This window comes from Rhododendron vialii, chromosome 12a (genome assembly GCF_030253575.1).
Source record: "Rhododendron vialii isolate Sample 1 chromosome 12a, ASM3025357v1".
Taxonomy (NCBI): Eukaryota; Viridiplantae; Streptophyta; class Magnoliopsida; order Ericales; family Ericaceae; genus Rhododendron; species Rhododendron vialii.
The window spans coordinates 8,509,593-8,531,627 of NC_080568.1; the positions used below are offsets into that span (position 1 = coordinate 8,509,593).

The following is a 22,035-nucleotide window of genomic DNA, read 5'->3' on the forward strand; positions in this document are numbered from 1 at the left end:
CTGCTTGAATTGTTTTACGGGCTTCAACGCTGTCCAGAATTTCCACATGTCATCCTTTGTTAGTTGTTTCGATAATTCATTCCCCCTCGGCCTCATTCTTATCCTGACTTGCTTGGATTAAATCTGTGATAAGCCTTTTTTTTTTTTTGGATCGGCAATAAATTTATTAGGGAAAACTTAACAAAGGGTATATCAAGTTGGGAAAGAGGGGAGGGTAATTCAACCAAAAGTTTGATGAAAGTAAAGAACTCCTGATGAGTCAAAGCCCCAAAAACACCCATGGGCGAAGCCCGAAACACATAAAGACCAAAGCCTAAACACGGCAAGGGCCAAACCCAATCCAAGAGACACAAAACCTAAACTTGAAACAGCTACCGCTGCCATCAAGCACGTCGACGTCCACCTCTCTGCTGGCAAAACCACCACCATCAGCCTATGAAGCTACATAAATAAAACAATGAGCAGCCCGTGCCGTCGAGAACCCCTCAAGTGGCCAAACCCTAAAAATGACCACCGAGAAACTGTCATTTCAGTTCTCACAAACGATATGAGAATCCGACCACCGAGATTCCATAACGACGTCACATGCAACCATTGTCATCCATCAACATCGATTTGAACGTTACCAGAGTCCACCATCACCTCCATTGGTCTTCAACTTCATATCCGTAACGTCCGGAGACCACGCCACACCTGCCGCAAAAGCTCCACCTTGCTGTTAGGCGATAACAGATAACCCAGACAAAATCGGCGGGAGACCCACGCGAACTATATATGTCACCACTTGCCACTAGAACCGCACCTTGCCATAAAGCCAACCGGTTACACTCAAGAGTGAAAACTGACGGGTAATTGCCGAAACGACGAGAAACAAGGTTAGGGAGAGGGGGAAGGGAAGTGTTGGTCCAAAAGCAACCCAAGAGGGGGTGAATTGGGTATCTCAATTATAACGTGGAATTAAAAACTAATTGCAAGATAAAAATAAAGCAAGCCAAATTGCCCCAAGTAAGATTCAAAGATGATCAAATAACACAAGCAATATAAAGACGCAAAACGAAAATTAAAGAGAGTAGGGAAGAGAGAATATCGAACGCAAGGATTTATAGTGGTTCGGTCCGCAACTTCACGGCCTGGTCCACTCCCCAAGTGTCCAACTTGGGATTTGCTGCACTATCTTCAATAGTTACAATCCTCTTGCTTCGCGGGTGCTAGACAACCTTTACAACAAGCAATCTATCCCCAATCGCTCCGACTAATTTTGACTCCGGTGCTAGTCACACCTAATCCAACTAGTTTTGACTCCGGTGCTAGTAACACCTAACTACCAAGTGATTTTCTTTCCAAAACCACTCACAAAAAGTAATCACTCACAAGAGTAGAATAAGGTTGTACAATCCATTTTACAATAAAGATCAAAATAAGAGCTCTCACACACAAGTGTATGAATATCAAGATATAGAATCGTGTATGAAGAGGTCGATCACTGTATGCCTTAGAGTATTTCGGTGAGGCTCCCTTCTCTGTCTTCTTTTTCTTCCTCAGTCTTGAATAGATGCTTCCACAATTGAACGTTAGATGCATCCCCTGATTTTTGGAAAATTATCCAATACATTATGGCCTTGATTGGATAAATCCTTCATAGCAAAATTCCATTCCTTTTTGTCACTAGCTGTTCGAACCATTTTGGAAGCCATATTCCATTTGACTTGTTTTCTTCATCATTCAGGAAATCAATCCTCCATTTTTTTTACTGAGCCCATCATTTAACCGTTAGAACCAATTTAGGTAGCCAATCAACTCTTGTAGTTTCCATTTCTTTTCTGCAGTAGCCGTTAGAGAGAATTCAGCTCCCAAGTAATCTTCAATCTTTCTCATTCATTAGCATTTTGCTTTTCATAAAATCCCTTGCAGCCAATTTAAAAGTAGGAGAAGATTTGTCCTTAATCTTCCTCCTTTCAATTTATCTTGACCATTAAAGATAGTGATTTGGTGTAGCAATCTTCCCATGTGCATTTCAACCAAATCCTACAAAATAAACATTAAGGTATTCCAAATATCACAATATTAATTATATTTCTTTTCAATAAAAATATATTTTGTTATCATCAAAATCAATAAGATATTCCATAGAAACTTTTGGGCTAACAGGAAGAAAGAAAAAGAAGAGGGGGAGGGGGAGAGGGAGAGGGAGAGGGAGAGGGAGTGAAAGAGAGAGAAGAGAGGAGAAGGGGAGGGAGGAGGATCCCCCTCACCCCCAAGCAGAAACCTTAACTGGTTTGGTACAGAGAGAAGGGAGAAAGGAATGGGTTTTCGTGGGAGAGAATCCTAAAAAATAAATCTGAGATAAGCTTTCTTCTCTCTTTTAATTCCTTCTTTCACGAGTGTTAAGGTCCACCATTAGATTGATTTCCCTCCAACTACCAAACCCTCATAGCCCCTTTGGCAATAGAGGTGAGAAAAGAAAAGAAAGGGGAGTGGTCTCTCTTATTAGTGAGAAAAGAGAAGAAATGATTGTGATTTCTCACCCACCCATCCAAACAATCATGAGAAATCAAACTCTCTCCACATCTCCGGTGACTTCAACTCCATCTCCGGCCACCTCAACTCCATCTTCGGCGACTTGAAACTCTCTGTTTCTCTCTTCTCCAGCGACCAAACATCATCTCTGGCAATTGGAACTTCATCTCCGGTGACTGGAACCCCATCTCCAGCGACTGGTCTGAAATCAAAGTGTTCAAAACTTAGTTTTGATCACAGAAGTAGCTTCTCCTTGACGAGACGAAGACAACGGTACAAGTACGATGACAATCCGACAAGAGGGTGGACCACACGTGCTGCCCAAAGTTGTGCAAGTGAGATCTACTCTTACCCACGCGCCTCACTCGCCTCACTCTCTTCTTTTCTCACGGAATCTCGCCACTTTTGGTGAGAAATGGAACTGGGGTGTGAAGGAGTTCCGTCTCCCTCATTCTCTCACCCTCTCTCGCCTTCTGGGCCTTCCAAACGAGGGAGAGAATCTCTTCTCCCTCTGTCTCCTTTCTTTTCTCTTGAAAACCCTTATTCCAAACGAGCTGTTAATCTCGATTGAGTCTCATAGATTGGGTTAATTATCTTCTCTGTTCACCATTCTACTTTCCTTCGATGTACGCGTGTATGATTAACTTAAAGAGAGAAATGAATTAATCTACTATACATATTATACATAAGCGTTGTACCCGTTCAATGCATAGGAAAAAAAATTTGTGCAAGCTCGATATTTTATAGTTGAAACCACACAAATGTGTGGTAAAGAAATGAGTTGGGCCACCACATGAAAATATTACTGGGCATTGGATATTTTTTCCTCAATTCTCCTTAAATCTCAATCTCTCTCTCTCTCTCTCTCTCTCTCTCTCTCTCTCTCTCTCTCTCTCTCTCTCTCTCTCTCTCTCTCTCTCTCTCTCTCTCTCTCTCCAAAATTTTAAAAATTACAAGAAAAAGAAAAATCGAGAAAATTAGGAATGAGGGTCTGTCTTTTTCTGTTCCTTCGTGTATCAAACAGAGACGCCGCTAGTTAATAAAAAATATAGTTTAAGAAAAAACATTGACTCATTTTTAACGGCAAAAAAATATTCGTATGAACCACCAGTTTGTAACCAAAACAAATTACAAATGGTCCCTCTAGTTTGCACGAGTTCTCATTTTCATCCCTCTAATATTAATTGTATCAATTTTAACCCTATAGTTTTCATTTCATCTCAATTTCGTCCCTCTCCCTGACGCCGTCAAGGAAACCAATGGACTTAAAGGGAAAAATTGTCATTTTCTTTCATAGAGGGACTAAATTGAGATTTAATTAATGTAAACCAGAGAGACTATTTCTAAAATTTTACATTTTACTTTCGTTTTTTGCAAATAAAATAAAATAGACCATAAGTAATGTATTTGACAATTAAATTATTTTTAATTAAGTAATCAAACTATATTGAAAAAATTTATATTTCATTACACATTACAAAAATATTAGAAAATGCACAAATTAACCCCTTAGCAAATGTCTTTGTATCATGTTCTCATAATCTCCTTATTTTTTCACGCGATAAAAAAATTGTTCAAAATCCTTGTTTATTTGTTATATGACTGATTTTATGAGTAAGTCCCAAAATAAATACAATTATACCCATATTTTCATGTATTTGATCTCTTAATATTCAATAGTGTTTCACTGCTTAATTAAACACAATTACTCCCTCCGTCTCTTTTTAAATGTCTTGCTTCGTAACTCTAACTTATTAAAAAGACATCATCATTACACCTTTCATATCAATTTTTTCCTCCACTTTTCCTACTTCCCCATCATCGTTATATTTTTATTCACTAACTTTTCAAAATGAAATATATACTTTTAGGGACAAAATAGACAATACACCAACTTTTACCCCCTAACTTTAATTACAAAATTGACACTTATTAAGGGATACCCAAAATGAAATACTGAACACTAAATAAGGGACGTAGAGAGTACAAGATTTCTAAATACTACTGAATAACTTTTTCTTTTTAATCATGTGACAAAGAAAATAACGAAAGTGAAAACTCAAATGAAAAAAATACAATACCAAGACATTTAAAATGGGGGTTGCTTTTCGAATTTTCTCATATTTTTTGTGATATATATATATAATAAAAACTTTAAAAAATTTCAACATATTTTGATTATTCAATATATATAAAATGAGATGAGAAATATATTATATATGATGTATTTTGAATTTATTTACAAAAACAAAAATAAAAATAAAATTGTAGAAATAGTCCCTCTAGTTTGCATGAAATCTCAATTTAGTCCGTCTATGAGGAGAAATGACAATTTTGTCCTCCAATTCTGTTTGTTTCATTAACGTCGGCAGCGAGAGGGACAAAATTAAGACAGAATGCAAATTATAGGGCTAACATTAACACAATTGATACTAGAGGAACGGAAATGAGAATTCATGCAAACTAGAGGGACCATTTGTAAAATTTGCCGTTTAAAAAATGTTGGATAATCAAACCAAATCAAGAAAAACTAAAAAGCATGATTTTTATTTATCATTCTTTATCTAATAAAACTCAATTTTCAATTCCCCTAAAATCTCTCTCTCTCTCTCAAACTCAATTTTCAATTCCCCTAAAATCTCTCTCTCTTCAATTCCCCTAAAATCTCTCTCTCTCTCTCAAACTCAATTTTCAATTCCCCTAAAATCTCTCTCTCTCTCTCTCTCTCTCTCTCTCTCTCTCTCTCTCTCTCTCTCTCCAATTTCTTTTTAAAAAAAAAATCATAATAGTAAGAATTGAGAATTAGGAGCTTGGAATAAATTTTTTTTTTGCCAAATGAAAAATGACACCCCCAAACGGTTGGTGAGGAATAGTACTCCCATAGGGGAGAAACATTGGGACAAAACAAATAAAATCAGATCAAACCCCAATGATCGACATGATCGTAAGCCAATAGACCACGCTGACCATACTGCCTCTAGAGACAATGAAGAAGATGATCCGGTGATCAAGAGACCGTCGAGGAAGAAGGACGCCGACACCATCGCCGATCATCACCGTCGCCGCGACATCCCGCACCATCGTTGCAAACTCCAATTAAGCGCCCACTATATTTGTATAGGATATTGATAGATATATATATATACACACACACCACGGATCCAGTGAGGGATCCCTTGCCAGTCTACCGTGCGGACCTCTCCTTTCCCGATCGAATTGCGACGATCCGAGCCGCTCAATATGTTCAGAACGTGATTTTAAGGGTACCCGCGAAAAATCAACAAAAAAAGTGATCGGGAAGGGCTTGATCCGAGCAGTTTTTTACTGAACCGTTCAATAAAAAACTGCTCGGATCAAGCCCTTCCCGATCATTTTTTTTCCTAATTTCTCGCGGGTACCCTTAAAATCACGTTCTGATCACTTTGAGCGGCTCGGATCGTCCCAATTAGATCGGAAAATGGGAGTCCCGCACGGTAAGCCCGTGCGGGATCCCTTAAGAGAACCGGACTATATATATATATATATATATATATATATATATATATATATATATATATATATATATCCTCATTGATAGTCCTAGATGACTTGTTAGGGTAAATTGCCAAGCATGATCTGTTGTGCCGAAAACAAAATTGAGAATATATATAACAAATCAATAAGCGATAAACAAGAACACAAAGATATACGTGGTTTCGCTTAAGCACAAAACAAGAACGTACTTCACGGAAAGAAGAGCAAGAGGATTCACTATAAACGGGGAGAGAGGCAAAGAGATAGCTATATCCGTAACTCTCAATGAAGCACGAAACAGATATCTAGGGAGAAATCTCTGGTGGAACCCAAAAGGGAGGCACAATTCCTTAGTGAAACCCTAAAAAATGAACAAAATCCTAATATCTAAGCCCTTGAACAAAAGAACCCTAACCCTAAGAGCCTCTAAGGTCTCTATTTATAGGAAAACACTAAATAAACCTAAATCAACTAGTTAATACAGGAATACTTTCCAACATGATCTGCTGGGTCGACACTTCAAAATTAAATACTTTAGCCCATTCTCACACCCTGTTGATTAATATTGGGCCCTTCACTTGCTATAGTATGCCAACAGTATCCGTGGTTTAGATATGCCAAGATCCCGTAGGACCCATGGTTTGAAATTTCGAATAGAATTGGTGAATGAAAATCCATGTTATAGTAGATCTAGAAGATAGAAATGAAGCTCCACCTGCTCCTTGTCATGCTTTTAGCAGTTACGTTAACTCCCCATGCAAATTTAAAGCTCCTGTCTCCCCTCAAAATTGCCCTCGTCATTTTTCCTCCTGAAAATCACCATTCACCTGGTCGCCCGTGTCCGTAATTTTGCATGCATGCATCCGTCCATTTTTTTTCCCCTTTCAAGTAGCGCTTGGAAAACTACCTGGAATCACATGCACGAATGCCATAATACCATGCATGCCTATATATATTATACATATACACAAAACTTTCAATAAGGGCGCCATTAACTTATTAAGTTAAAAACGTTCTCTTCCCGACTAATTTGCGATGATCCGAGCCGCTCAATATGTTCAGAACGTGATTTTAAGGGAAATCACGAAAAATCAGCCAAAAAAAAAAAGACCGGAAAGGGCTTGATCCAAGCAATTTTTATTTGTATTTTATCGAATGGTTCAAATAAAAATTGCTCAAAACAAGCCCTTCCTGGTCATTTTTTTGCTGATTTCTCGCGGTTACCCTTAAAATCACGTTTTGAACTCATTGAGCGGCTCGGATCATCGAAATTTGATCGAAAAATAAGAGAAAATGGGATGTCTGCATTTTATTTAAAACGAGGACGCTCTCATAAGAAGGGGTCTCTCTCTCTCTCTCTCTCTCTCTCTCTCTCTCTCTCTCTCTCTCTCTCTCTCTCTCTCTCTCTCTCTCTCTCTCTCTCTATATATATATATATATATATATATATATATATATATATATATATATCGGGGCGGTTCTGGAGATTTTTTCATAATTCTCGATCAAATTTTGATGATCTGAATCGCTAATGTGTTCAGAACGTGATTTTAATAATGCCCGTAAGAATTGGCCAAAATAATAACCGGGAATGGCTTGATTTGAGCAGTTTTTTACTGAACCGTTCAATAAAGTTTAACTTATTTGAGTGCGCCCTTACTTGAAACCGAGCGCGCGTGCGTGTGTGTGTGTGTGTGTGTGTGTGTATATATATATATATATATTTATTTATTTATTTATTTATTTATATATATCAGGGCGGTTCAAGGGACACCCAAAAAAACACTTAAAAAAACATCCAAAATCTCAATATCATAGTTTCCGATCAAATTTTTATGATCCGAACCGTTTAATGTGTGCATAATGTGATTTTAAGGGTGCCCGCGAGAAATTAGCAAAAAAATGATGGGGAATGGCTTGATTTGAACAATTTTTATTTAAACCTGTTCGAAACTGTTGGGATCAACCCTTTTTTCGTCATTTTTTTTGCATATATATATATATAGAGGAATTTTCAAGTGAGGGATCCCTCATTTTGTTAAAATGAGGGACTTTCATTTTCCGATCAAATTTTGAAAATCCGAACCGTTCAATGTGTGCAGAACGTAATTTTAAGGGTACCCGCGAGAAATCAGCAAAAAAAATGAGGGAAGGAAGTCCCCGCGAGAAATTGGTGACTTCCTTCCCTCATATATATATATATATATATGTTCCCTTTTTATAAGAACGTCATTATAAGGACCTCATTGATCCCGATCGGATTTCGATAATCCGAGCCGCTCAATGTGATCAGAACGAGATTTTAAGGGTCCCAACGAAAAATCGTCAAAAAAAATTATCGGAAAGGGCTTCATCCGAACAATTCCAAACAGTTTTTTATTAAATAGTTCAAAAAAACTGTTTAAATCAAGCCATTTTCAGTCCTTTTTTTTTAACGATTTTTCGCAAGTACCTTTAAAATTACATTCAGATCATATTAAGCGGCTCGGATCATCGAAATCAAATCGGAAAAGGCAAGAAATAGAAAGGTTCACATATAAGATCTTTATTTTAAGATCCTTACCTGAAGATATATATACACACACATACATACATACACGCTTCTGCCCTAGTAGTGATTACTCCATTATTGTTCAGATTTAAACTAGCTTGCTAGCTGACTGCATTTATATGTCCATGGTGTTTCCAAGTACTACCATTCAACCAATTGGGGCTAGTTTAGTTGGTCAGGACTCTTGAATTTCATTAGGAAAGTTAAGAGTTCGAATCTCTCTACCTGCGTGTGGGGTGTTCTTCCGGTCCTTAGGCCATCTACAGTGGTATAATCAAAAGTAAATTATTTTTAAAGTTAACAATATTTGGGTAAAAGATGGCTCATAATAGTATAATCAAACTTAACAATATTCTTAGAAATAATCAAATTTTGGGTTTTGGATAACCAAAACTAATAACATTTTCAATAATCAAAATTTGTAGATCTCACACCATGTTTCAAATGTTATTTTCTTTTTCTTTTTTTTGCCTGCTCTATATCTCATTTTCTTCGGCCACAAACTCTTTCTTTTTTTTTCCCTCCAAAAGTGAAGCTCATATCTTTCAATCATTTACAATTCAACTCATTGTCACCGGATTAAGGTATTTCACTTTTTTTTAATCTTTTTTGTTCCTCTCCCTGTGATTGAGTACATGAAGAACCTTGCATTCTTTTACAAATTTAAGAACAGATCTATTTTTTTTTTTTGAGTACATGATTTTTTTTCCAAATTCATAATAAGAGGGAAGGAAGTCACCAATTTTTTCTCCAAAATTAAGGGAGAAAATCGATACATTTTTGCCAAAAAAAAAAAACGTAATGCAGGAAAGTGATCAATGGTGGAAAACATTTGTCGCCGCATTAAGGTATTTCACTTTTTTTTTTCGTTTTTATTTTATTCTTTTTTCGTTCCTCTCCTGTGGTTGAGTACATGAAGAACCTTATATTTTTTTTATAAATTCAAGAACACATCTGCTTTTTTTTTATTGAGTACATGATTTTTTTTCCAAATTCATAATATTTAGGAAGGAAGTCACCAATTTTTTCCCAAAATTAAAAGAGAAAATCGATATATTTTTGCCTAAAAAAAAGTGTAATGGAGAGAAGTGATCAATGGTGGAAAACATGAAGGGAGAGAGAGTGAAATTATAATGTATCCCTTATTTTAGTTATGGACTAAAAGTGATTATTGTGGACCTCAACATTGTTAAGCTTAGCAATCTCTTAAATGGATAATCAAAAGCTTAGCAATCTCGTCCGTACATCTATCTCTCTTAAATTTCTTAATTTGATGGGTTTGGGCCATTTGGCCCGCTGTCAAGTTTTATAATTGGCCCAACTAAAGTCTATTTCGGACAGACCGAAAATCCCGACTGGACTGACCGCAGCCCGAACTGAACCAAAATAACTACGGTCTTGGAAATATTCATCCCGAACCAGATCGTCCATCGAAACTTTTACCCCGAACGGACCAAATCCGATCGATCGAAAACACCCCTTGCATTTATCCATGGCGTTCGTAGTACCAGTGACGTACCTCACCGCAGCAAATTCCACAACTGCCTGTGGTGGTCGCTTATAAATGATGTGAAATAAATTACACCATTACTTGCAGTCGGGCAACTAAGGGGGTGTTCCAGGTAGGTTTCTTTTTTTAAAAGTTCTTTTTCTTCAATTTTCAAATTCAAATATAATGAAAATGAAAAATGATTTTTTGATTTTTCTTGTACTGTATAAAAGATCTCAATGAGATCTATCAAATAAGATCCATATTGGTAGAAAAATTATTTGCGTAAACGCATAATTTTTGGACTTAAAATTACCTTCTTTTTTCTAAAACCTTCTTTTTTCTTAATTGGAACACCACCTAATTCCACCGGTAATATTTTAAATACTCCTATACGTTAAAAATCTTTAACTCGGTTTCTACATTAATAAGATTGTTTCAAATTAGGAGCATTCATAAGATTGTTTCCAATTAATCTTATAAAGTAAGTTTGTAGATGGGAAATGATTTTGTCACTTCATTTTTTTGTTAACGTCGCTCCCCTTACATTTGCAAGTAAGTGGCGTTAACAAAAAAGAGAGTGACAAAATCAGTAGCCTAGTAGATAATGCATTTACCCAAAAAATGTTTGTAGATAATGGGAAGATCAATGACTTTACATGTAAAGCAAATTAATTTCATACTCTCGGGATTTTTTTGTAATACATTCCGATAGAAAATAAATCCTAATTTGGAATACATTCCAATATAAATTCAAAAAACAAAAAAGGTAAAAGAAGAAAAAAGGAATATGGTAATGATAGAACTTTGATAGAAATCTATATGGTAAAGGCTATTTCAGAATTCGTCAGACAAATTGAATGATTCGCCTTACGATTCCTAAGAAATCTCCTACCGATATCCGTTCACTACAAGAAATTTGGGATCTCCCAATGGTTTTTTTAGTAACGGTTGAAAAAACCGTTGGTATAGATGGTGTTTAGCAACGGTTTACAAAACGTTACTAGAAATAGGACTATAGTAACGGTTTTCATGCAACCGTTACTAGATTACAAGACTATAGCAACGGTTTTCCATAACCGTTACTAAAAACCAGACTATAGTAACGGTTTTCCATAACCGTTACTAAAAATCGGACTATTGCAAAGGTTTTTCATAACCGTTACTAAAAACCGGACTATAGCAATGGTTTTCCATAACCGTTACTTAAAACCGGACTATAAAGACGAAAAAATTGGCTTATTGGCTTATTTTTTGTCTTTATTCAAAAAAATTAAGTTTTGATTGAAATTTTTTACTTTTTAGATTCCTCTCGTCATGACGAAGCAATAATCCCAAAAAAATTGACGAGAAACTAACAAATGCAAAAAAAATTTGAATAAGGACAAAAAATAAGAAATAAGCCACTTTGGCTTATTTGTCCGAACAAGCGTAGCTATTTTTACTATGTAAAAAATAGACGGTTCCAATCGGAAAAAAAAAGTAAGTGTTTGTATAGTATAAACCGAATTTAAAAACTTAGATTAAGAATAAATCGATAAAACTCTAATGACATAAGTTAGCCCAACCGGTTTACATAGTATAAATATTAAAAGGCCCTCAATATTATACAAGTTCTGGGCTAGCCCAACTGGTTCGCACTCGCGCGCATACGCGAGGTCCTGGGTTCGATTCTTAGGAGGAGCAAAATTATTGTGTTGCCTTCCATGCGCCACGCGGGCGACAGGTGGAGGCCATGTCAGCGCCACGTGGGCGACAGGTGAGGGGGCCACGTCAGCACCACGTGGCTGCCATGTCATATTTTATCCCAGATTTTAAAAAAAAAACTTGCCGCCTTTAGCAACGGTTAAGAAACCGTTACTAAAAAATTAAAGAAACCGTTACTAAAAAAAAATCTGTACCAACGCTCGTCAAAACCGTATACATCTACACAAACGGATATCTCGCAACGGTTGGTGAACCATTGGTATTGCTTTTAGCAATGGTTTTTGTGTTTTTTAGTAACGTTTTTGACCGTTGTTAAATCCCGATTTTTTTGTAGTGGTTGTAACTGATTTTTGCAAGAATTCTCAAAAAAATATTTTAAAAAAGATGAGCAGTTCAGATCATCTTTCACAAAAATGTATGTGCATGATATGGGCCCCACAAAAATCTGTGTACGGATCATTACTGGTTATACCAAATGATGTACTCATAGTCGCGACAGTCTGGAAAAAAAATTGCAATTTTTCTGTGGCTTTCTCATCATGTTGAAGGCAGGTCGACAAAAATGGTAACGGTAATAAACTGTTCCACCTGATTTCTAAAGCAATTAATCATTTCCTTTCCTTGCATTCAATGTACGGCCATCTTCAAAACAAATTTTTAGGGAAATGAATTTGTCACTTCTTTTTTTTTGTTAACGCCACCCTCCTGCAAATGTACCAAAAAATACACTTGCAAGAGAGTGACGTTAACAAAAGAGAGAATGGCAAAATTAGCAGCCAATTTTTATAAATCTACTAATTAAATCTTAAAAGTAACCGCTAATTGGAATTCATAATCATTATGGTTAGAGCATTAAATTTACCACTTTATAAGTGGTGTTTGTGGTTTGGATCGGATCAAATTCTTAGAAATTCGAGGACCACACGAACCGCTAGTTACGGTTTCTACAAAATGAAATCAGTAACACTGTACATAATTTTTAAGTACGTAAAAACCAAGTTCATACCGCCATAATTGTGTGATTTTGTTTTGGGTCTATATTTTGTGGTCCCATAACTTCCGTTTGAGTAGATTAATCAATCTCATAAATATTATCCACCTAATCATTGTACAGTATTAAAGTTGCCCTTTCTTTTGTTTCATCCATTTGGGGTGGGAAATTTTTTTGAAGGAAAAATGCGGCTGACAAGTTTTCCGGAAGAGAGAAAGTTTGTGCACAGGGATGGATACAAGTGGGGGCCTGCATGTGCACGCCCCCGCTCGATTTTATAAAATTATAATAATAATTTTCTTTAATATTTCAATTATATGTATTTTTTTTGTTTTTTTTTAAATGTTCTGTTTCGTAACTTCAATTTATTAAAAAGACATCATCATTATACTTTTCATATCAACTTTTTCTTCCACTTTCCCTACTTACCCATCATCATTACACTTTTACTCACTAACTTTTCAAAATAAAATCTACTTTTAGGGACAAAATAGATAATACACCAACTTTTACCCCCCTAACTTTACAAAATGGACACTTATTAAGGGACAGCCCAAAATGAAATACTGGACACAAAAAAAGGGACGGAGGGAGTAATAAATTTGCTGCAGTGTTTCAATAAAATTACTCTAGATTTCCATTATGAGGATATTTGTGTGATCTATTTCTTCGAGTGTTAAATTTTCATACCTTCTTTTGTGCAAACACATCTCTTTTTGCTAATTTAAAATGAAATTACAAATATACTCATCAATTTGCTATTTGACCATCTTTCTAGTCCTTTTTTTTAGTCTTAATCTTTATAGTCTATCCAAAGGGGAAAAAAAATAGCCCATTCGAACCAGTGTTCGAGCCCATGTTGCATAGACCACTGATAGGCATCCTCTCAATTCATTTTTGAGAAAATGCGCAGCCGTCCCATTTTTTTAGTTCATGGCATGGTAAATTATTTTCCTATAAGTGCAAGGCTGTGGAGGTCTTGTGGCATATGTTTTTATAATATTACCCTGATTTAATATGATTAAGCGCGTCTCCTCTCTCTTCGCATTCAATGCGCGTCACTTTCGCTTTCAGCCCGTCACTTTCACTCACTCTCTTCTTGCTCTCTTGCCGCATGCATCAGGCTCCGTTCCGGAAACTTTCTTAAAAAATAAGTACTTATTTTGCCACTTCTCATTCAAAAATAAAAAGGGTCATTTCACAAAACTCAAATAAAAAGTTTCTTTCAAATTTTCAAACTCAAAAATAATGTACATGAAAAAAAAATTTCAAAATTTTTTGCACCGTATTAAATATCTCAATGAGATCTATCAAACAAGATCCATAGTGGTAGAAAAATTATTTACGTAAACACATGATTTTTTAGCTTGAAATTGCCTTATACAAAAAATAAGACTGTTGCTATGATAATGGGCGCTGGAGGAGGGAAATCGTACCGGCAGCCGCGCCGGACCGTCTCCGGCCACCGGACGACTGATCCGAGCCGTCCAAAAATTCTTAAAAAAAAAAACCGAGGGGGCTTTCGCAGGAATCAACGGCATCCGAGGTGTGTGGGGTGTTTGATCCGAGCACCCATTTTCCGTGTATATATGATCAACCACCCTACACGGAAAAGAGGTGCTCGGATCGAGCACCCTACACACCTCGGATGCCGTTGATTCCCACGTCAGCCCCCTCGGTTTTTTTTTTAGAATTTTTGGGAGGCTCGGATCGGCCATCCGGTGGCCGGAGACGGCCCTGCGCGGCCGTCGGTACGATTTCTCTCCCCGTCACCCATTGGTACCTATGTAAATTCTGAAAAAATAAGTATCACCTTCTTATTTTTTTGGAACAACACTTATTATTGACAAAAAATAAGTTCTTATTTGTTTTCTGGAACAGACTCTAAGTCTCTCTCTCTTGCTGAATGTGTCACTCTCTCTCTCTCTCTTCTTTTTAATTTAAATCTTAAAATATGTACTCCCTCTGTCTCAAAAAGAATAACAATTTTTGAAATTCATGTTATTTTTCATTATTTATATCTTTTAATCTATAATATTTTTTATGAGTTTGAAAACTTTATATAGTAAAATTGATCAAGAACTATCAAACAAGATCCATATTGCATATTTTTTGAGATTCATATTGAAAGATATAAAGAATTGAAATTGGCACGGACATCAAAAATTGATATCCAATTTGGAACGGAGGGAGTATAACTTTAATTTCACATATTCGTTTTATATGAAGATATTTTTGAAATCTACTTGTAAATATCTATCATATGAAATCAATATCGAATATAAAAGTATGTAAAATATATTTTTTAATTTTTAATCCTAATTTCGTATTGTAAATTTTCCAATATAGATAGAAAATTAACAGTGTAATTTTTGCAATTCATAGTGTTAATTTACGCAATTAATTTTTGTCTAAGTTATTAATTAATAGTAAAAATTCAAAAACTAACAGCATTGAATTAACACAATACTGAGGATTAAAAATTAATATTGTAAAGTCACAATTAAAAGTGCTAATTTCTACCTAAATTAATAGTTATTAGTATTAAATTAATAATTAACAGTCTTGAAATTAATAATAAACATTCTAAATCCATAATAAATATTGTTCAATTGACAATTAACAATATGAATTCACAGTTAACAATGTTCAACTAACAGTTAATCATGTTAAAATTAACAAATAACAGTTTAAATTCACATTTAATAGTGTTCATTTAATGATAAATTGTGTAAAAATAAACAATTAATAGTCTAAATTCACAATTGATACTGTACATTCTAAATCAATAGTTCTACTAAATTATCAATTTATAGTGCCGATTAAAAATTCACAGTGCAAACAGACAGGAATAATTATATGAAAGTTGTACTCACATTTTAATTTTTTTCCTCTCTTGGCATTTTAAAGTTTATAATGCAAAAAAAAAAAAAAAAAAAACAAGAAGAACCTACACATAGAAAATCATTTTTTTTACACATAAATTTACATTCATTATTAGGATTGTTTGATAGCACTCGTTGAGTAGGTTTTAATATATATATATATATATATATATATATATATATATATTCAAAATGAAATATTTATTATAACAGTTATAAACATTTTTAAACTTAAAATAAAAAGGAGAGAGAGAGAAAGAGAGAGAGAGAGAGAGAGAGAGAGAGTACCAAAAGAAAAGTTCTGCATCATGATATGAGAAGGAGTGTACCAAAAATAAACAGTTACACGAGGTTAGTTAAAGAAACGGAAAAGAAAAGCAATTAAGTACCGGTAATTCATAACATGTGGAAGGAGGTGTCCCAAAATACGGTGCAATAAGAAAATGTTTAACAAAATACGGAAGAGAGAGGGAAAGGGCGAGAGAAGGGTATTTTTGCGATAAATATATGGGTAGGACCTTGTCAGCTATGCACGTTCTTTTTTTTATTTGGGAGATTTAGCTAAAAAAAAATTATATTTATATTTTTTGAGCTCAAGGACAAACACATTTGCAATCAAATATAAGGACAAATGTGCCCTATGAAAGTGTCTAAAACCCTAGGGTATCCCATGAAAGTTTCTAAAACCATAGGGTATCCTATATAAATGCCTAAAATCCTAAAATACTTTATGAAAGTGTCTAAATCTTAGGGTATGCTACCCACGTTTGTACCCCACAGTTGTAGTGTACCCTAGGTTAGTTTTGTCCGTGAAAACATGTTTTGGCCTTATGGCTAAAAAACTCAAAAAATTGAAGGACTTCCACTAAAAACTATTTTGCTGACGTCCTTCCTCTAAATGAAAATTATTTTACCGTCTTTATAACTATTTTTCCTTTTGATTTTTGCTCTAGAACTTGTTGGGGTATACTCCACCCACATGGGACTTGCCCGGAAAAAACTCTTCAATATTTCTTTTTAGGGTATGATGGTCAGAGTGTCCGAAACTACTTACGCACATCTGTTATTTCCTTCTCAAGCTAGTTTGGTTAAATGCAGGCTATCCACGTTGAGATAATAGAATTCACAAAAAATTACTTTTTTGCTGTCTGACTCAAAAAATCGAACCCTGGATTTTTTTGTTTGGAGCATACCGACCAACCACCCAGACTAATTGTTTGGGCTAAAAGTAATTATTCTCGTTATTCCCTGACAGGCGTAGTAACTCTTGTAATTTGTGGGAAGTTAACCACACAGAAAAAAAAAAAACAAATTTTGCACCACATCGACAGAGCCCATTAAATTTTCCACCCTTATATAATGTGATGTGCCTTTCTATGTTAAGCACATCACTCTCCAATCTTTACTTAGCACAAGAAAAACAAATCAAGAAGCAAGAAAACATATCAGTGTCCAATCTTCTCTCTCTGTCTCTCTCTCTCTAGGATGGGTAGGTCACCATGTTGTGAGAAGGTGGGGTTGAAGAAAGGGCCATGGACACCTGAAGAAGACCACAAGCTGTTGGCTTACATTGAGCAATATGGCCATGGAAGCTGGCATGCTCTCCCCGCAAAAGCAGGTAACATCCCAAAATGACAGGTTTACATACCTCTAACCATGCAAATCGTTCTGTACTTTTTTATTTTCGGAGAATCTGTCAGTACATAGGAGTAAATATAGTCCTACTATATATCGATACACTATTTGCATGGTGTGCACCAAATGTACATTTGGTCGTGTGGGACTCATCTCGGAGTCCCACGCATATAATTAGAGCTTCCCAATTTATTTAAAATTTTATTTAAGGATCTCTATAAAAAAAAATCTACTCAATCTGATCGATGTCGGTAAGACTTGATCAATTCTTCGCTCAATTTCTTGTCTCCGATCATTCGTGTAGGATTCCGAAATGGTTCCCCACAACCCAGTGTACATGGCATACAGATACCCACACTAGTATACACAATAAAACTATTGGTATGCCTAAATGAATTCTGTAATGAATTTGAGGTGAGTTTTGTTTAACAGGCCTCAAAAGATGTGGAAAGAGTTGCAGATTGAGGTGGACGAATTATTTGAGACCGGATATCAAGAGAGGCAAGTTCAGTTTGCAGGAGGAACAAACCATCATCCAACTCCACGCTCTTCTCGGAAACAGGTGACCTCTGTTTGTTTCGACGTAAAAAAAATTTACTATTTTTTTTTTGTAAAATGATTTTAGAACAAAATGAAATAAAAAAAACAGTGGTGCTGCCGGTACCCAAAAAGTGTAACACAACAATCGATTTTGTACTCACAATTTGGTTGAGCCAAATGCCGATGTTTATGTACGTACGTATATATAGGATCCACATCTAACCTGTGTATGGGGTAGATATACTAACATTTCTCAAAATGAAAAAACCAAAATAAATTCATAATGGAACTTCTATGTCACTACAAGAAATTAGGTCTTTGGAGCAGCGACAGCTCTAGGATTTTGGTTCAGTGGTGACAAAATCGTGCAGAAAATTTTTCACAATGCAAAACTCTATCTTAAATACAAATTTTTATTTGATTAAAAATAAATTGAGCCTGATTAATAAGTTTTGAGTTGTTATCATATACTATCTATTTACTCACAGATTTAAGTAGATTTTCATTTATATTGACTATGCACGAAAGATCTAGTGCAACTATAACAAATAATAATCAAATTATATTGAAAATACGAAATTTTAGTGTATTCTTTTGACCCAATAGGTTTGCTTGAACCCCCTAAAGTACTAGTAAAGCTGCCCACGCTTACATTATATGATTGTAGCGAAGCTTTAGATGTATTCGTCGTAAAAATAAGGAAAAAAAAGATAATATTTGTTACTCTTGTGAAAAAAATAGTACTTCACTTGTTACTTTTTTTTTTTTTTTGGAACCATTTCAAGTTTTAGGTTCTCAAATAGTCAAACTTATTTGAACTGGCATTATTTTGTTATGTTGGACTGTAATGTTTCGTGCAATATTAGTTGGAATTATATTTTTACTTTACACGAGTAACTCAACGCCGATAGTACTAAGAAAAATTTAATCTATATACGAAAAAAATAAAAAAAATTCAGTGCATTTTTTTTTTTTATCTCTGTATTGCATGTGTAGCCGGCCCTGCTTTGGAGACGAATTAGACTCATCTCAATTTGCATGTTTTTCCGTCGCAAATATTATGGGTGACGAAAATGTTTTTTCATGCGTGCATTTCATCGTACGTCTAAAGGTTGTCACTAAAAAGCACTTGGCGACGAAAACATATTTTCCCGCATGAGCATCTGGTCGCAGTTTTCTTGCACCTAGCCAGCCAGGGAAAGGTTATCAATGCGATGCATGCCATCAGGAGAAAATGAAACATGCAAAAAAGGAAAATGTTGCATTTTCCATTCTTTACCTCAATTCACGTGCATGCATGCACGGCCAAACACAGCTTATTTACAAGTGAACGTACGTCCTTCGGAATGCACTTATAGCAAACATCTATCTGTCCTCATTACAATCACTGGGCCAAGGCTTATAAATTACTCCCAAAGCTCTGATAATTTAGGTACTACCTTTTTGTTCCAAAAAAGGAAAAACACACGCGCGCGCACACACAATTATGAATGCACACCACCTGAACAGCATTCATTTAGGGCTTGTTTGGTATCTTGTCTTATTTTTTTGCACCTAAATCTGCACAAAAATTAATACGTCCCCATTTAGACTCAAAATCAACAAATAAGAAAATCGAAAAGTCTATGAGTACATACGTATAGGTATGCACATGCATCGCGTACATATGTGTTTTGGACTCATATCGGGTCCCAACAAAATGATCCGAGCCGCTCATTTGATTCAAAACGGTTTATTTAGAGTTCCTGTAAAAAATACACTCAACCCAATATCAGTAAAAATGTTTACAAAACATCTAACATTGCTTCATAAGCATGTGCAAACAACCACCGAAGCCTACCTATACATCATATTATCAGTTGTGCACTACGTATTTAACGTATCGGATCCGATTGTTTGACAAGACTCATAGTGAATGATTGTACAATTTTGTACACTATATAGCCTCATCAGGTTCACACCCTTTAGGATTTTGTACATCTCATACTTTGTGAAATTATATATACATTGACATTTAATTCAGAGGTTAATTAACAATCTTAACCAAACATGACCTTGAATAAATAGTTGAATTCGATGTTGATTTCCGGTCACACAACCCAATATAGTGAATTTCAATGCATTCAAAGTGGCAGCATCTAATTCTATCATCATATATGTATAGATTCAAATATCTCATTATCACGAAAATTGCGTTAAAACAATAGTTTTCTTTTTGTTTCGGACTTGTCCCTAGCTAATCAGGTTAATTTTCATGTAGATGGTCAGTCATAGCAACTCACTTGTCGAAGAGAATCGATAATGAAATCAAGAACCATTGGAACACACACCTCAGAAAGAGGTTAACCAAGATGGGAATCGATCCAATGACTCATAAGCCGAAGAGCCACGCCCTCAGTCCCAGCCAGTTGAAGGACGTGGCCAACGTTAACCACATGGTGCAGTGGGAGGGCGCCCGGCTTGAAGCCGAAGCCAGACTCGTTCGGGAGTCCAAGCTACAAGTTTCCAACCCTTTCCAAACACAACTCGGCTCCTCAGCTTCAGCTCAGATTGTTTATGAAGCGACAATGACTACTACAGCACCGTTGCCACCTCCGCCACTTCAACCACTATGTCTGGATGTACTAACAGCTTGGCAAGGCTCATGGCCAAATGCATCAAAATGTAATGCGTTTTCGGCCGCTAGTGTTACTCTCGACTCCCTCGCATCAACGTTTAACTTCTCGAGAAAAGGTAATAATTGGTGCTCCATTTGGAAGTAATTTGGCAAGAAAATTCTTCTGCACATTCCAATAAAATGATTTTCAGATGGTGTGATATTACTATGCTTCGTCTCAGTGAGCAGTGCTGTGGACGCAGTTGTCTGGACTCCAACCACATAATTTGACCATTTGTGTCCAATACTGTCCAAAGCTTTTGCATCCCAAGTTATGCACGTGGAACCCACGTATATACAGGAACAGTTCGAGATGCACCTAGCTATGTTAGCGTCTGTGTCCGGACATTTTTTGTCCCAGGCATCTTTCCTTTCCAAGAACTAATTATTTCCCAACACAGGTGAAGCCATGGGACTATCAAGTAATTTTCCAGATGAGAATGAAATATTGCAGCTTCAGGGATTGGCATATTCCGCAGATATTGATGGCTCTTTGGCTACAGGAAATGAAAACATATTGCTTCCAAATTTCATGGAAGCAGGGCTTGCTGAAATATTGCTTGACAACTCTACTCAACTATACCCGTCCATCACCGGGGGAAACTACGGTAACGTCGCTGGAAGTTGCTACGGTGATTTTGAAGTTGAAGAGAACAAGAATTACTGGAACAACATTTTGAATCTTGTTAATTGCTGGCCATCGGGTTCGCCATTGTTTTAAAACGAGACGGAGTTCTGTGTTTGGAATCTGGCCTCTTTTTCCAGCCCGATAACATATGGTAGAGAAGTGATTAATTTGAGACAGATTGGTAGGGTTATGGGACAGAAGATCCCTTTTTCGTTTTTTTAGTGGTACAAGCTATTAGAATAAATAATTTGTAATGAATAAATATGTGGTTGAATAATCTGCCCGTGAATTAGCAAGAGTCATTAAGAGTGGTTAAGCAAGTTGATTAGTGGTAGTTAAGCTGTGATGCAGGGAAGCGATTAAGAAGGATGATGATCGATATGACAAGGACAATCACAAACACAATATTTAGAGAAACTCTCTCTCTGACTCTTTTCTTTATCAAATTAATCCAACGTTTCGCCAGAAGGCATAAAACCGAATATAAAGGTAGCAAACCTAACCCTAGGAAAACAAACGGAACAATACCGAAATTATTAATGACCCACAAAATAGAAGGAAAAACAAGACTTCAGAAAAAAGAATGGGCTGAAACGAAGATGCCTATGAAAAGTTATAGAAGCGTAAAGAAAAGCCCAAAACGGAACGAAGGCCCACCGAGAGGCCTAAATGGCCTCGGAAGACTAAAATCCTCACGGCACAGGGCCAAAGGCCCTGTGTTCTGACCGTTGGGCCGTTTCGGATTGAACCCAGGTGGGCCCGTTGCCTAAAGCCACGGTCAGTTATTTACGAAAATGCCGCTTAGTAGAAATCATGTTTAAGATGATATTCCTCCTCCTTGGCTACTGCATCAAGCTGTATCTCTGTTAGTTTGGTAATTAGTTAGTTTGTTAGCTAACTGTGCTGAGCTGTACCCAGTCACA

The 22,035-nt window shown here is 36.0% G+C and overlaps 1 protein-coding gene across 1 annotated transcript; it reads left to right on the forward strand.

Annotated features, from left to right (window-relative positions):
- The first annotated feature begins 17,050 nt into the window (after positions 1-17,050).
- LOC131310471 (transcription factor MYB16-like) lies at positions 17,051-21,396 on the forward strand. The gene is made up of 4 exons (XM_058337496.1): positions 17,051-17,271; positions 17,721-17,850; positions 20,089-20,561; positions 20,886-21,396. The coding sequence occupies exons 1-4, from the start codon at positions 17,139-17,141 to the stop codon at positions 21,203-21,205; spliced, it is 1,056 nt and encodes a 351-aa protein (XP_058193479.1). The 5' UTR covers positions 17,051-17,138; the 3' UTR covers positions 21,206-21,396.
- The last annotated feature ends 639 nt before the right edge of the window (positions 21,397-22,035 follow it).